This window comes from Sus scrofa, chromosome 2, assembly GCF_000003025.6.
Source record: "Sus scrofa isolate TJ Tabasco breed Duroc chromosome 2, Sscrofa11.1, whole genome shotgun sequence".
NCBI lineage: Eukaryota > Metazoa > Chordata > Mammalia > Artiodactyla > Suidae > Sus > Sus scrofa.
The window spans coordinates 14913191-14930909 of NC_010444.4; the positions used below are offsets into that span (position 1 = coordinate 14913191).

At 39.2% G+C, this 17719-nt stretch overlaps 1 protein-coding gene across 1 annotated transcript in view; it reads left to right on the forward strand.

Moving 5' to 3' along the window:
• FNBP4 (formin binding protein 4) overlaps positions 1 to 17719 on the forward strand; it is a 36655-nt gene that overhangs the window by 17658 nt on the left and 1278 nt on the right. Inside the window, exons 11-16 of the mRNA XM_021083063.1 lie at positions 853 to 986; positions 1970 to 2154; positions 7647 to 7957; positions 8080 to 8224; positions 8625 to 8968; positions 16498 to 16655. Coding sequence (XP_020938722.1) covers positions 853 to 986; positions 1970 to 2154; positions 7647 to 7957; positions 8080 to 8224; positions 8625 to 8968; positions 16498 to 16655 — 1277 coding nt within the window. The remainder of the gene's footprint in view (positions 1 to 852; positions 987 to 1969; positions 2155 to 7646; positions 7958 to 8079; positions 8225 to 8624; positions 8969 to 16497; positions 16656 to 17719) is intronic.

Here is a 17719-nt window from a genome sequence, read left to right on the forward strand (position 1 = left end):
AAAAATTTTAATTTTTAATCTTGATACATACTTGAACCACCAACTCAGGAAATAAAACTATGAAAGTTCTATTCATGATAATGATACCACATAGTGTTGAAAATAATTTGTAAGTATTAAAGCATTATAAACCTGTTTGAAAAGTTCTGAATCAAGAATTCTCACTGTGGCTCAGCGGAAATGAACCTGACTAGTATTCATGAGGTTACGGGTTCGATCCCTGGCTCCACTCAGTGGGTTAAGGATCTGGCATTGCCATGAGCTGTGGTTTAGGTCACAGACACAGCTCAGATCTGGCGTTGCTGTGGCGTAGGCTGGCAGCCGTAGCTCTGATTTGACCTGTAGCCTAGGAACTTCCATATGTCACACCTGCGGCCCTAAAAAAAAAATCCTTTTTGTGATCCTGAATCCTTTTTAACCTGTTTATTTTACGACAAATAACAGGGTAGGATTAGGTAAGGAATCCCTGTAGGAAATTGACTGATTTTCCTAAAAACTACAACTTTAATATTGATTAACAGCAGTACTAGATCGAATGAACCTAAAAAGTAAAATAAATGAGGAAATGTCTTAATGTAGTCTAAAGGGAAAACCAAAACTACTGCTGCTCATTTTCACGGATACTGGAGATTTGGCAGTAATGGCAGTTTCATTTTTCAGAACTCTGAAGAGCAAGCAAGAGTTTTTATGAACTTAAGATAGAATTTCTTTTCCACTTTGGTCTTACTTTCCTGCCAGAGTATACTGTCTTGGACCAGAAGACTTATGTCCTTTTCACAGAATAAAAGGCACATAATAAATAAGTCGTTGATATAATAATAAGTCTTTAACTTACTGCTTTGTTGATTTTAGACACGGATTGCAGATTGGCGGGAAGGGGCTCTTAATGGAAACTACCTTAAACGAAAACTTCAGGATGCAGCAGAACAACTAAAACAGTATGAAATAAACGCCACTCCCAAAGGCTGGTCCTGCCACTGGGACAGGTACGCACTCTTCTCCCCTTTTCACCTTTCACCTTTGACATCTCAGACATGATTTGTGATCACCACCACCTGACGACCTGACAGCCTGTCTGGAGACTGAGAGCAGCTGCATTAGCGGTGCTGGGCAGGCAGAGCACCGCACGCACAGAGTTTGAGCCAGCCACTCGTTGGAGAAACAAAAAGCAATGTTTAAAGTGTTCCATGTAACGGATTTTTTCCCAAGATTGGACAAAGCTGGTTTTTACTCCAGAGTGTTGTTGCACGGAGTAGGGCGGGCTTGGGGGTTAAGCGCATGCGAGAGCTCTGTGCGCTTTACAGGACCTCTGGAAGCAACTACTCCTGATTAACCTCGGTGAAGTTAAGGAAAGCTTCGTGGCTGAAGATGTGAATGAAGAACAAGATTACTATCTTCTGCCAGCAGGTCAGATGAAAATATTTCTTTTTATATTTGGCTTTTCTTGATTTTTTTTTTTTTCGTTATTTGAAATCTTTGCTCTTTTATTTTTCAGCTCCCAGATCCTCTCCCTCTCTTTAGCTTTCACTGTGTTTGATATCAAGAGTATGAAATGTGAATTCCACGGTTGAAGAGGGGAAGAGTCACCTTTCGCAAACTTCGTTGTTCTCTTCTTTGGAAGGGAAATTAGTGTTCTAGGAGATCGAGTCCCTTTGCTAATGAAACTTGAAACCCTGTTAAGCATTGGCACACAAAAAAAAAGATGTGAGAGGTGTTTTCTAAGTCATCTGTTGTACTAAGAGGGCTCAGGGCTGTATTCACAGAGCTGCTGGCAGTGCAAATAGCTTTGAATTATCCTTGGTTCTCTATCCTGAATTGTCAAAGCTCTTTGTTGCCTTTGTGAATAGCAGTCCATTAAGAAGAGGTTCGTCCCTGTGAGAGCAGACTGCTGTCCTGGGACAGGACCAAATGCAAGTGTCTTTATAGGAGAATGGGTCTTGAAACTTGTGTTTTCTTTCTTGTAATCTAGGGATCATAGACGGTATTTCTATGTAAACGAACAGTCGGGAGAGTCTCAGTGGGAGTTCCCAGATGGTGAGGAGGAAGAGGAAGAAAGCCAAGCACAGGAGAGTAGAGACGAGACGTCGAAACAGACCTTAAAAGACAAAACTGGCACTGACTCAAATTCTACAGAATCTTCTGAAAATTCCACAGGTGGGACGATTTACTCTGGGTTACTTGGAGAGAAGTTATTTTAGAGGAAGGAAAAAAACTTGTATTGATATATAAAAGAATTTAAATCTTAATCACATAAATTTCTAACTGAAAAATAGGGGCTTGCCCTAATAAAAAAGAAAGAATGAATGCAGGGGTTATGTTGAAGAAAACTAAAACAATGGCTAGTTGAAAATAAATATGCTGTTGATACCAGACTCTGCTAAAAAATAAAACGAAAAGCTGTTATATTTAATTGTAAAAGATTGTCCTATAATCACTATGTCATGCCATAGACAAAGCTGTGGCTTTTTAACAACAGGAATTAATGTTAAGGAACCAGAGACTTAAATTGTCAACATCTATGTGGAGTAATAGGAGATTTGTTCTGCGTTTGTATAGAACACTTAGTAGTCTTGATTTTGCAACCTCATTTTTCCATTCCAGTAGTGTGATAAGAAGAATGATTATTATGAACCAAAATGACCTGAATAAATGCTGTGAAACTAAGACCATACTTGTTTCAGAGAAGCAAATAATTGATAGTTGCAAATCACCAACAATATTCTAGTATAAAACAATTAAGATGGCTCAATCTAGTTAAAGTATTCTTAGAGAACTTCAGTTTTGTTTTATAAATTTAAAAAAGAAACAAAAAGCATTCATAGCTCCTCAGTTACTCTGAGAATCTGAAGAGCCATGCTTGATTTCCACATTATGGAAGAAGATATCTCCCACCCCCCAAGCCCATCTCTTTCTCAAAGTGACAAACATAAGTGGATAGTGAAGCAAAGTCAAGACTATGATGAACAGACAACATTTTGATCTAAAAAAACCTGGTAGATATTTGTTTAAATGATAGCATATGAAGGTAAGAGTCTGCAACATCATAAACTTTTGTGAAATATATTCAGTATCTTGTAATATACTATAAGGAAAAGAATCTGAAAAAGAATAGGTATGTAGGTATAACTGAATCACTTTGCTGTATACCAGAAACAAACACAACATTGTAAATCAACAATATTTCAAATTTTAAAAAATGAAGTCATAAATCTTTGAGGATAAAAAGATGAAATTTTTTTTTGTAATATATGAAATAGTTGAATTTTTTTCGTCCTCTAGTTACCAAAAATGATGTTTCATATTCTACTGGCTCCCCAGTCTCAATAGTAAAGTTTTGATAATGTACCAAATAAAATGGGTTATGTGGCAGTTATTTTGTTAACCTCTTAAATAGCCTAGGAATCATTATCACGTCACTCAAAATAAAAAAGCAACAGTGACTACAGTGATAATTTTAGGAAATAGCAAAAAGGTGGCTTTCTACTTAATATTTCAGGAAAATGTTTTCTTAAGTTACAGGTTGTATGTACCATTTTCATGAAGAGATTTTCTTTAGATTACTTGCTCATTCTTTGGGTAGCATTGGAAGATATGTATAGTAAGTTGGTTTTGTAAGTGTTGTGTGAACACCTTAGAGTAAATACTGTTTTCTCTCTTTGTTCATGATACGTAAGTTAGTACCATCTGGTCAAGGAAAAAGCCACTGGTAAACCAGCTTATATCCTCTTTATTGCCATATTCTTTTTATAAGCCTCTTTATTGAGAGCTACTAAAACCATGTGATAAACTTGATCCAAGTAAAATCCGAATCTTGCAGTAGGGTCTTTGGAATGAAGACCGATACCAATCACTATTTTAAGCCTATAAAGAAAGTTTGTGGTGTTCCCATGGTGGCCTAGCAGTTAAGGATTCAGTGTTGGTACTGCTGTGGCTTAAGTTCACTCCCTGGCCTGGGAACTTCTGCATCCCATGGGTACGGCCAAAAAAAAAAGTTTGTGAAATTGACAGAATGTTGTAAATCAACTATAATTTAAAAAAAAAAAAAGACAGTTTGTGATGTATACCAGTCCCACAGTGGTAAAAAACATCATTTAAAGAAGAAAAACTACACTGAAGAACAAGGAAGTTTCAAAGTTCCATTCATTTTTGATCATTGTTCAGTGTTTGAATTTAACATTGTATCTCTAAAGATAAGTGATATTTCAAGATTTCCAACATATCTGTCTTGTTGGACATCTGTCAGGTTAAATTTAGCTGCTTTTCCAGGTTTCTGTGGAACTATCATTTGTATAATAACTTCTGAATTTAAACTGATAAACTGGCCTCTTGGCTCAAAATACTAAGCAATAATACTTTTGGGGAGAATACAGGAAAACAATAAAGCCTGCCCTTGTGGGAAAGCAAGCCTGCTTTTCTGTGTATATAGAAATAAAGATCCAGGGACTTCCCATTGTGGCTCAGAGGGGTGGGAGCCCAACTAGTATCTGTGAGGATGAGGGTTTGATCCCCAGCCTCACTCAGTGGGTTAAAAGATCCAGCATTGTTGTGAGTTGTGGTGTAGGTCTCAGACACGGCTCAGATCCCAAGTTGCTGTGCTGTGGTATATACCTGCAGCTACAGCTCTGAATCGATCTCTAGCCTGGGAACTTCCATATTGCTGTAAATGCGGCACTAAATTTAAAATAAAATAAAGATGCATGTAAAAAGTATGTTCTCGGAAAGTTCAAAATTTATATCATCACAATATTCTGTCTTTAAGCTTGTGCTTTTTAAAATTTATTAGTGTAGGAGTTCTTTTGTTGCTCAGCTAGTTAAGGATCCAGTGTTGTAACTATAGCAGCTCGAGTTGCTGCTGTCGCATGGGTTCAGTCCCTGCCCAGGAACTTCTGCATGCTGTGTGTGTGGCCAAAATAAACAGAAAATATTAACATGTAATAAAAGCTATATATATACCATTTTAACCTTTCCTTAGACTTCAGACTTAAATGGCAAAATATACCAAATGGATTAAATTTAGAAATGAACAAAAGTGGCATGAAATTTAGAAATTAAGAAAAATGCTGTTTAATAGACATCTATGGATCTTCAAGCTAAGATTTCTTAAAATTCTTAGTATTTAAGCTAAAGGAGGAGTTCCCGTTGTGGCTTATTGGAAACCAATCTGACTAGTATACATGAGGACGCGGGTTTGATCCCTGGCCTCGTTCAGTAGGTTAAGGATCTGGTGTTGCTGTGAGCTGTGGCATAGTTTGCAAATGTGGCTCGCATCTGGCGCTGCTGTGGCATAGGTCAGAGGCTACAGCTCCAATTCATTTTGACCCCTAGCCTGGAAACCTCCATGTGCGGTGGGTGCAGCCCTTAAAAAAAAAAGAAACGAGAAAAATAAGCTAAAGAAGATAATTATCAATGTTAAGGCACAGCTTTTATATTTTGAGTAAATTTAGTTTGGGATTCAGATACTAACTCAAAGTATTCTCTGTGTGATCTAAATTTATCAAGTCTAATTTATCTAAAGTATTAATTTTGGTTAACTTTGTGGAAGGTTGTAAACCACATTATTAACCTAAACCTACTCTGTTTCCTTGATTTTATTTTGCATAGCAATTTCTCACCATCATAACTATACCAGTATTGCTTTATGCTTCTAGATAAAGAAACTTACCAGTATATAAAATCTGACAAATTTATTTACCTACTGTATATTGTGGTTGGTTCAGTAAAAGGAAGTTTAATAAGTTATTAATCTTTGATGTTTGTTACCTTCATTCTGATATAATTTTGACATACTAGTATATAATATATATAGTAGACTGCCTACCATACCCAGACTGTCTAAAAGTTAATATATAGATTCATATTAGATATGACCAAATACAAAAGTTTAATGAGATATTTGAATTCTTTTAGCTAGAAAATTGCAATCTTGTTTTCTGATGAATTTTTTTTTTCAGTGCTCTTTTACTTGATAGTAAGCATTTCTCAAAATAATTAGAGTTGGGATTCCTGTTGTGGCTCAGTGGTAACGAACCCAACTAGTATCCATGAGAACACGGGTTCGATCCCTGGCCTTGCTTTAGTTAAGGATCTGGCGTTGCCATGAGCTGTGTGTGGTGTAGGTTGCAGATGCAGCTCGGATCCCATGCTGCTGAGGTGGTGGCGTAGGCCGGTAGCTGTAGCTCCGATTCAACCTCTAGCCCAGGAACTTCATGTGCTGCAGGTATGGCCTTAAAAAACAAAAAATTAGAGTAACCATGTGAATCATGTTCTTAAAGTCTTTTGCATAATGTGTCGTTCATTTGTTTCTAAAAAGTAAAGCTGTTGTAAAAGCCAAATGGTTCATGGTTGCTTTGGTTTTTCATTGTTGAGTTCCAGCATGATATATTTTGAGCACAGTAAGATGAAAAGCCTTATCCTTGTCCTAGAGCCTTTTATAATAGAGACCTTAATTAATTTCCTGCTTTGACCAAGAAATTTGATTGGTGACTGTATCTGGATCTCTTCTCCATGAGAAGTTAAATTTATTTGAAATTTCTAAAGCTCTTGGACTCCTTGATGTTTCATGAGGACATCTTGTTAAAATAGCACTAGTCTAGGAGTCAGACTGGCCATTAAGAGCTGTGTGATCTTGGGCAAATCATTTCCCTCCTGGGTTTCATTACCTTAAAAATGAGAGGGTTAAATTAGATGATTTCTCATGTTTCTTCTACTCCTAAATTCTATGATTTTAGGGAGAAAATCCCCTTCAACATTCCTGGGATATATATCTAATAGTCCCAGATATTGTGAAACTTCCCTATTGACGATAAAGAGGGATGGGGAAGGCTACAAGTAAGTATATCTTCCTATTTTCTCTAATTTTTAGAGCTTTTCCCAGCAAAGAAAGGACAGTAATTAACTATTAATTTTTTAACTTCAACAGCGATTTCAAGTCCTCTGTATCTTCAAATACCTCTTTGGTGTGTTACCATTTATCATTATCGTTTACCTTGAAGATTCATTCTCTTCAATGAGTTTCCCTTTTCTCATCACAGAAATAAAAAATTACCCTCCTTAATTTGTTACTGTGATTTAGCAAGTGAATAATTCACACAAAGGTGTGAAGAAATGATAGAGTTGACAATATCACCTTGCAAATGGATTTTTTTAACTTAGTAACCCAAATTAATTTAAATGGGTAGAATTTGCTGGAGTATTTTGAAGGGGTACTTCTCTGGATCATCCCTAATCACTTATCTAGCTCACTGAAAAATAAACTCATGGAATCAGTATTGAAAATGCACATCGTTCACTCCTTCACTTTTGACAGAAAAGATCCCAAGTGTTGCCTTCTGGTTGTATATCTTTGAAATAAAAAACTTCAGGTTCAAATGACTGAATTTTTTACTGAGTTAATGTGATGTGCTTCATTTACTCATCCATAAAACCTGGACCCCCCCCCAAAACAAACTGATACAACACAGCTAAGGCCAGTGCTAACTGTAAATTCTATAAATTTATCTTTCGTGGAAGTCATTTTTGAACTGAGTTTAATATTTCAGTGACGTCAGTGTAGAATACATGTGTGTGGGACAGATTGTGTCTCACCAATTGAACATTTAAGTTTTAGGCTTGTTTTTTTTTCCCCTGACTCCTGTTTGTTTTCGTAGGTTCCCTTTGTAAAGAATCCTTTTCTGGTCAAGTTTCTTCTTCGTCACTCATGCCACTTACTCCATTCTGGACCCTCCTTCAGTCAAATGTGCCTGTGCTTCAACCTCCATTACCTTTGGAAATGCCACCACCTCCACCTCCACCTCCAGAATCCCCTCCTCCCCCTCCTCCCCCTCCTCCTCCAGTAGAAGATGGTGAGATTCAGGAAGTAGAGATGGAGGATGAGGGAAGTGAGGAGCCTCCTGCCCCAGGAACAGAGGAGGATACGCCATTGAAACCTTCAGCACAAACCCCAGTTGTCACTAGCCAGGTGAGAAAGGCCATGTGGCATTCTGAAGAGTCTTGGGGACCTGGGGATGACTGACACCATGTTTTATTTTAGAAGGTATTTAACCAGATCTTGAGCCACTAACTAGAATCTCTCCTTTTCAGAGTTCAGCTGATTCTACCATCTCTAGTTCTCCTTCCACTAAAGCAATAAAGAGAAAAGCTACAGAAATGAGTACTGCAGTAGTTCAGAGATCAGCTACCATAGGTAGTTCTCCAGTCCTCTACAGCCAGTCAAGTATGGCTACAGGTAAGCATTGTGTTTACAAGGTAATTTCATCAGTGCATTATCTTTGTTTCCAGAATAAGATAGACATTGAAGAAACACAATGTGTTTCACTACAAAGACTGTGTGTGTGTTTCTTTCAGTTACTAAAAACCACTCTTAAGAGCTTGGCATATATCCTTCTATGTTGTTTTCTGTACATTTACCTAACATCAGTGATCTTGATGTTTAAGTATTTTAATGTTAAAATGTTCAGAAATTAATAGTTTGCCACCAGAATATGTGGCTATGTTTTTTGAGGAAAAGGTGTATTAGAGTCATTTTGTGGGTGTTCTAACCCTCAATTTCCTTTTCTTTCTTTTCCTTGTTTTTGGCTTTTTCACAATGTCCTTTTTATAGTTCCTTTTCACGTATTTTCTGTTAGGTCACCAGGCAACAGGGATTGGACACCAGACCACAGGAATTGGACACCAAACAATAGCAGTTAGCCATCCAGCAACAGGAATGGGTCATCAGGCCAGGGGAATGAATCTACAATCAAATTATCTAGGACTGGCATCAGCTCCTGCAATTATGAGCTATGCTGAATGTTCTGTCCCATTGGCAGTAACTGCCCCCACATTGCAGCCAGTTCAGGCCCGGAGTGCTGTGCCTACCACTGCCATTATAGAACCACCACCTCCTCCTCCTCCTCCTCCTCCTCCACCACCACCACCAGCCCCCAAAGTGCCACCACCTGAGAAGACCAAAAAAGGAAAGAAAGATAAGGTATGGTAAATCTCTCTTTAAATTTTTATTTAAAATTTGTGTTATTAGGTTAAGAATCCGGCGTTGCTCTGAGCTCAGACGCGGCTCAGATCTGGTGTGGCAGTGGTGTAGGCCTCCGGCTGCAGTTCCAATTCTATCCCTAGCCTGGGAACCTCCATATGACACAAGTGAGACCTTAAAAAGACCAAAAAAAAAAAGACAAGGTTTGCGTTATCAAAGTAATATTTAAAGTAGACAATTCAGTAGCATTTAATATATCATAGTGTGGTGCAACCACCACCTCTTTCTGGCTACATACATTTTCCTAACTCCAAAAGATCAGTCACTCCTCATTAACTCCTTCCCCTAGTCCCTGGGAACTACTGGTCAGCTTTCTGTTTTCACCAGTATACCTGCTCTGGAATCGTGTATATGTGAATTTTTGTATCTGCGTTCTTTCACTTAGCACTTAAATCTCCAGGTTCATCCATATTGTAATGTGTACCAGGACCTCCTTCTTTTTTATGGCTGAATAATTTTCCATGTGTGTATATACAATTTGTTTATCCATTCATCCGCTGATGGGCATTTGTATTGTTTTATTTCTTTTGGCTATTATGAACAGTCTATGTGAACATGCATATTGAGTGCTTGTTTTCATTTCTTTGGGGTATGTATATATTTTAAGAGTGGAATTATTGGCTCATATGGTAATTCTGTGTAACTTTTTTAGAAACTGTCAAAGTTTTTCCCCAGTGGCTGAACTATTTTATATTACCACCAGACGTGTACAAGGGTTCTGATATTTCCAAATGCTCACCAACCATTGTTGTTGTACATTTTCTTTTAGAAATTATTATTGGGGTGCCTGGTTGTCAATGCTGTGGCTTGGGCTTGATCCTTGTCCTAGGAGCTTCTGCATGCTACAGATGCAGCCTCCCCCCCAAAATTATTAGTATATCAGGCTTGGCAGGAATGGAGTGGTATCTCATTTAGCCTTCTCTAGTGAGTCAAAATGTTGTACCTTTTCATTTGCTTTTTGTCTCATATGTTTATCTTCTTTGAAGAAATGTCTCCTCAAGTCTTTGTGGTCTGTTTTAGGGAATTGTTTTTGTTTTGTTTTTTGGCTGCACCAGCAGCATATAGAAGTTCCCAGGCCGGCGTCGTAGCGCAGTGGTTAACGAATCCAACTAGGAACCATAAGGTTGCGGGTTCGGTCCCTGGCCTTGCTCAGTGGGTTAACGATCCGGCGTTGCCGTGAGCTGTGGTGTAGGTTACAGACGCAGGTCGGATCCTGCGTTGCTGTGGCTCTGGTGTAGGCCGGTGGCTACAGCTCCGATTCAACCCCTAGCCTGGGAACCTCCATATGCCGCGGGAGCGGCCCAAGAAATAGCAACAACAACAACAACAACAAAAGACAAAAAAAAAAAAGTTCCCAGGCCGGGATCTAATCTGAGCTGCACTTGTGGCAGCACTGAATCCTTAACCCACTTCACCAGGCCAGGTATCAAATCTGTGCCTCTGCAGTCAGATCCTTAACCTACTGGGCCTCAACAGGAACTCCATTTGTCTTGTTTTTCTTTTTTTTTCTTCTTCTTCTTTACTTTTATTTTTTATTATACTTTTTTTTCATTTTATTATTATTTTTTAATAGTTACTTCCCCAATACAGTTTTTTCCCTATTGTACAGCATGGTGACCCAGTTACACATACATGTACACATTCTATTTTCACACATTATCATGCTCCATCATAAGTGACTAGACATAGTTCCCAATTTGTCTTGTTTTTCAACTGGGTTTTTTTGTTGCTGAATTGTTAAGAGTTCCATCTATATATTCTAGATACAAGTCCATTATAAGATCCATGATCTGTAAATGATTTTCTCCCATCCTGTGAGTTGTTTTTTCTTATAAGAGTTTTATAGTCTTGTTCGCATTTAAGATGTTGGTCCGTTTTCAGGTAATTTTTATATGGTGTCAGGTAGAGATCAAGCTTCATTCTCTTGAGTGTGGATATCATATCCCAGTACCATTTGTTGAAAAGACCATTTCTTTCCCACTGAATGGGAGACCTTATCTAAAATCAATTCACTATAGACATGTGGGTTGATTGCATTGTTCTTTATGTCATCACCACACCATTTTGATTACTATAACTTTGTGTTATGTTTTGAATTTGAGAAGTATGAGTTTCTGACTTAGTGCTTCTTTTTCAGTATTGGCTATTCAGGCTGTCTTGTGATTTCATATAAATTTATAGTTCAGTTTTTTCATTTCTAAATTAAAAGGCCAGTGGAATTTTAATCACATTTAATCTGTAGATTGTTTGAGCCATATTACCTATTTAACAATATTGAATCTTTCAGTCTATTAGCACAAGATTCCTTTCCGTTTATTTAGGTCTTTAATTTCTTTCAGCAATGTTTTGTACTTTTCATTGTGCAGCTCTCACCCCTTTGGATAAATTTATTCTTAGGTATTTTATTCTTCATGCTGTTATAAGTGGTATCATTATGTAATGTTCTTTATCTCTTTTAACTGGTTTGTTTGTTTGTTTGTTTTTTTAACTTAAAATATATTTTGGGGGTGTTCCCATCGTGGCTCAGCAGAAACAAATCTGACTAGCATCCGTGAGGAAGCAGGTTCTCGACCCCTAGCCTCGCTCAGTGGGTTAAGTAGCCAGCATTTCTGTGAGCTGCAGTATAGGTTGCAGACAGGGCTCAGATCTGGCGTTGCCATGGCTGTGGTGTAGGCCAGCAGCTACAGCTCCGATTTGACCCCTAGCCTGGGAACCTCCATGTGCCACCAGTGCGGCCTAAAAAAAAAACCCAAGAAATAAAATATATTTTTGTCTTCATTTAATCTGTTTATCCCTTCTTTCTCCTGGTTACTATTTTCATGGAATGTGGGGGTTTTTTGTCCCTTCACTTTTTTTGGGGTTTTTTTTGTTTGTTTGTTTGTTTGTTTGTTTTTTACTTTTTAGGGCCATACCTGCAGCATATGGAGGTTCCCAGGCTAGGGGTCCAATCGAAGCTGTACCTGCCAGCCTATGCCAGAGCCACAGCAACGCTGGATCATTAACCTATTGAGCAAGACCAGGGATCAAACCTGCGTCCTCATGGATGCTAGTTGGGTTCATTAACCACTCAACCACAATGGAAACTCCTGTCCCTTCACTTTAAACTTGGATATGTCCTTAGATATAAGATTAATTTCTTATAGACATGACCAGTTGGATTCTGCTTTTTTAATTAATTCTTCTGTTATGGGTCTTTTAATTGTAGAATTTAATCCATTTACATTAATAAATTAATAAGTTACTGTAGTACTTACTGATACGGGAAGGTTTACTATTCCTTTTTTGAAATATGTCTTGGGGGGGTTTTTTGTATTTTTGGGGGGTTGTCTTTTTTTTTTTGTCTTTTTTCGTCTTTTTTTTGCCTTTACTAGGGCTGCTCCTGTGGCATATGGAGGTTCCCAGGCTAGGAGTCTAATCGGAGCTGTAGCCTTCGGCCTATGCCACACCCACAGCAATGCTAGATCCTTGACCCACTGAGTAAGGCCAGGGATCAAACCCATGTACTCATGGATAATAGTTGGGTTCATTACCACTGAGTCATGATGGGAACTTCATGTTCAAACAAGTAATTTTTTAGCCAGTCATGCATTTATAGTCTCATAAATAATCATTTTGAAATCCAGGATTCTATGTTAATATATCAGTTTTACATATCTAGTATCTGAAAACAGCGACTCAGTTTTTTTGTTGTTACAGGCCTCTTTTTTCTTCTCACACACCTGCAGCTGATGGAAATTCCTGGTCCAAGGATCGAACACTGGCCACAGCAGCAACCCAGACTACTGCAGTGACAGCAGTGGATCCTTAACCTGCTGTGCCACAAGGGAATTCCCAGAGGTTTTGTTTTTTTTTTTTTTTTTTTTAGGGCCGCACCTGAGGCATGTAGAAGTTCCCAGGCTAGGGGTTCAATTGGAACTATAGCTGCTGGCCTACACCACAGCCATAGCGATGCGAAATCTGAGCTTCATCTGAAATCTGTACCACAGCTCACGGCAACACCGGATCCTTAACCTGCTGAGCGAGGCCAGGGATCAAACCGCATCCTCACGGATACTAGTCAGGTTTGTTACTGCTGAGCCACAACAGGAACTCCAGGGCCATTTTTAAAGACTGTAAATTTATACTTAATACCTCTGATGTTCAGGAATATTTGAGGGAGTTCTCGTTGTGGATCAGTGGATTAAGGACCCTATGTTGTTGCTATGAAGATGTGGGTTCCATACCTGGCCTCACTCAGTGTGTAAGGATCTGGCATTGCCATAAACTTGCGGTGTAGGTTGTAGATGCAGCTTGAATCGACTGTTCCTGTGGCTTGGACCCCAGCTGCAGCTCCAGTTCAACCCCTGCTGTGGCCATAAAAAGGAAAAGAATATTTGAGACCAGTATTTACATTTAACATATATATTTCCTAATGATTTTATGTGCAGTTTTTTGGAAAACAAAACCAGAAAAAAGAAATCTAGCCATTTAATCTTTATTCCTCCAACTGAAGTATTCCCCTATTAAAAAATGGATTATGTATTCAGGAGTATCGTAACTCTACTTAGATCTGTGTTTTTTATTCCTAATTGCAAAAGTTTGGTTAAACCTCAGTAAGCCCTCTGTGCACAGGTGACCATTATTAATTCATGCTACTTTTTACTCAGTTGGTTCCTGCTAACTCAGAGCAAGTTGTGTTGGGAGCCTTTTGGAAGGGTGTGTATGCAGTGGGTCAGGTATACCACAGGTGAAATGACAGAATGGAATGTGGGAAGGTGTATGGAGCAGAAGATCTAAGCATGGTAGATGGATATTCATTTCCCCAGAAAGTTAAAAACTGTCAACAATGACAGTCAAAATAGGGTTTTGAGCAGGGAGCCAAATACACTTTGGTTTCTGTTTTGGCTGCACCTGCAGCATGTGAAAGTTCAGGGCCAGGGATCAAAGCTGCGCCACAGCAGTAACAACACCATATCCTTAACCCGCTGAACCACCAGGGAACTTCCCCAAGTAATTTAAAAGACTGAAAATATTAAACTTGAGACTCAAGAAATGTGTTTGTCTCAAGTGCAAGTGGGAAAAACAGCTTGGGCCCCTAGACTCAGTCCTCATAGGAGCACAGCACTCAGTCACATCTGACTCCTGAGTGCCTGCTTGTCATGATTATAGTGTGACTTGACCAGGTCTTCAAAACACAGCGATAGGAGTTACTGTTGTGGCGCAGTGGGAACAAATCTGACTAGTATCCATGAGAATGCAGGTTCGATCCCTAGCTTTAGTAAGTGGGTCAGGGATCTGGCATTGCCATGAGTGAGCTGTGGTGTAGGTTGCAGACACAGCTTGGATCCCACATTGCTGTGGCTGTGGCCTAGGCCAGCAGTTATAGCTCCGATTCCCTAGCCTGGGAACTTCCATATAGTACAGGTGCAGCCCTGAAAAAGCAAAAACAAAACAAAACAAAAACAGAATACAGGGATTACAAATGGGTGGTTGGTTTTTTTTCTTTTGGCTACATCCGTGGCATGTGGAACTCCTGGGTCAGAGATGGAAGCTGAGCTGCTGTGACATTGCTTGCTCCTTAATCCACTGTGCCACAAGGGAACTCCAAAAAAATGGTTTTTATCAATGTCTAATACAGTGGCTCTCTAATTTCAAAGAACTAATCAGATATATCAGCAACTATATTTTGAATACATATTATTTGTCAGGCATTCTCTCTAGGTGATTCATATTTAATGGTGAATGAAACACAACCTCTGCTTTTGTAGAGCTTTGCTGGTGGGCCTGGAGAGAGTGGAGGGGGAACTCAGTTACAGATACAGATAAACAAATATGTGTATGTTCATTGTTTAAAAATGCAGTTTTAAAAAAAAGCAGTGAGGGAGTTCCCGTGGTGACGCAGTGGTTAACAAATCCAGCTAGGAGCCATGAGGTTGCAGGTTCAATCCCTGCCCTTGCTCAGTTCGTTAAGGATCCGGCGTTGCCATGAGCTGTGGTGTGAGTCACAGACGTGGCTCAGGTTCCACATTGCTGTGGCTCTGGCGTAGACCAGTGGCTACAGCTCCGATTAGACCCTAGTCTGCGAACCTCCATATGCTGCAGGAGTAGCTCAAGAAATGGCAAAAGACAAAAGGGGAGGCAGTGAGGAGTTCTCGTCAGCGGAAACAGATCTGACTAGGAACCATGAGGTAATGTGTTCGATCTCTGGCCTTGCTCAGTGTGGTAAGGATCCATTGTTGCCATGAGCTGTGGTGTAGGTTGCAGACAAGGCTCAGATCTGGTGTTGCTGTGGCTGTGGTGTAGGCTGGCGGCTCTAGCTCCAATTCGACCCCTAACCTGGGAACCTCCGTATGCCACAGGAGCAGCCCTAAAAAGCCAAAAAAAAAAAAAAAGCAGTGAAAGAGGACAGAAAGTGGCCTTTGGAAGATAGTACTGTTTCATATAAGGTGGTCAGGGAAGGTGTCTTTGCTAGAGGGCCGTTGATCAGAAGTCTGAAGATAGCGATAGAGCAAGCCATGTTGGATATATAGTAAATATTACAAAATTATGTGTTTATTATAGGCAATTTAGAAAATGAAGGTAAACCAACAAAAGAAAAACAAAATTTAGTCTATCTCCATAGAACTAATTTCATCATTAATGTTTTGATATGCCTCTTTGCTTTTTTCATATTTAATAGTTGTCTTTGACTTTGTTGCTCTTTTCAGAAGAGCTGGTCATTTCTTTTCGGTGCTGTTTTTCATTTTATATGAACACTGTCCATTCAGAATTGTACACTCTTAATTCTGAGGAGATAAGGGCAACAGTTTTGAATTCCATAGAATGAGGCCAAAGGAAATTTTTCTAACCTGATTTTATAAAATACTACATTTACACTTTTTAATTTTTAATCAGTTTTTAAGTGTATAGTCCTTAGGAATTTTTGGCAAGAACTTGGAATGGTATTTATTTCTGGTGTTTATGTTCCTTTGATTTTTTTTTAAATTTTTTTTATTAAAGCATAGTTAATTTACAGTGTTTTATCAGTTTCTGCTGTAGAGCATAGTGACCCAGTAATTCATGTATTCACACAGACACAAAACACACACACACCTTCTTTTCCATCATGTTCTATCTCAGTGATTGGATATAGTTCCCTGTGCTATTTACTATTTCTTTTTATTTTATTTTATTTGCTTTTTAGGGCCACACCAACGGCACATGGAGGTTCTCGGCTAGGGGTCTAATTGGAGCTGTAGCCACCGGCCTACACCACAGCCACAGCAACACTGGATCCTGAATGCACTGAACAAGGCCAGGGATCGAACCCGCAACCTCATGGTTCCTAGTCGGATTTGTTAACCACTGAGCCACAATGGGAACTCCACTCTTCCTTTGATTTTAAAGTTCGGTTATTCCTTAGAACTAAGGAAATCTCCTGATCTCATTTGCAGGATTCATTGCATTGTTTTATTTATTATATTCCATCTGACCTTTAACCTTTGTTACAGTCAAAGAAGAGTAAAACCAAAATGCCATCTCTGGTAAAGAAGTGGCAGAGTATCCAGCGTGAGTTAGATGAAGAGGAGAACTCCAGCTCCAGTGAGGAAGACCGGGAATCAACCGCACAGAAGCGAATTGAAGAATGGAAACAGCAGCAGTTGGTCAGGTAAAAGAAAAGAGACCACAGATGGAGCAGGTTGTGGTGGTCGTAGCTAGATAAATTTTACAAATTTACAGACATTTAAAATAAATAGAGGTCCCTTTGTGTGGCAGTGGGTTGAGGATCTGGCATTGCTGCAGGTGTGGCACAGGCTACAGTGATGAAATAGAAAACTATTTCAAGATGATGGGAAGTTACAAAGATCCTGTCATTACCTTAGGTTATTTTAGATTTATAAAAGGGTCCAAAGTATCCATTCTGGTAACTGCAAGGTAGAATCTGAGTTCAGTTTTTTCTTTTTCTTTTTTTTTTTTCTCTTTATGGTCACATGTTCTGCCTATGGAAGTTACCAGGCCAGGAGCCAAATTGGAGCTGTAGCTGCACACCTGTGCCATAGCCATGGCAACACCAGATCTGGGCCACATCTGCAACTTAGGCTGCAGCTTGCAGCAACACAGGATCCTTAACCCACTGAGTAAGGCCAAAGATCAAACCCACATCTTTGAGGACACAATGGGACCTCTTAGAATCTGAGTTTTACTCAGTTTTTAAATGATTGAATAAGCCATAAATGATCAGTCCTATTTATAACTGATCGAAAGAGAATCTGAAAAACATTAGGTCTGGAGTTTCCACCTTGGCACAGTGGGTTATTTATGATAGGTATGTTGAAGGTTAGATATATCTTCCTGTGAGTTAAAATGTATCAGTGACAGAGAATCATAACTCCTAGGGGCCAAGAAAGACTTTTACAAGAATGTTATGTGGAGTTCTCATGTGGCTCAGCAGGTGAAGAACCCTACTAGTATCCATGAGGATGCAGATTTGATCCCTGGCCTCACTCAGTGGGTTAAGGATCCAGAGTTGCCACAGTTACAGATGGGGCTTGGATCAGAGCTGTGGCTCTAACCAATAGCTACAGCTTCACTTTGACCCCTAGCCTAGAAACTTCTATATGCCACAGGCGAGGCCCTAAAAAGAAAGAAAAAAAGAATGTGTTGTATTCCTTCAGTATGGCTTTGTTACTGGGGAGGTATAAAAGTAAATAAGCACTAACATGAGTGAAACTA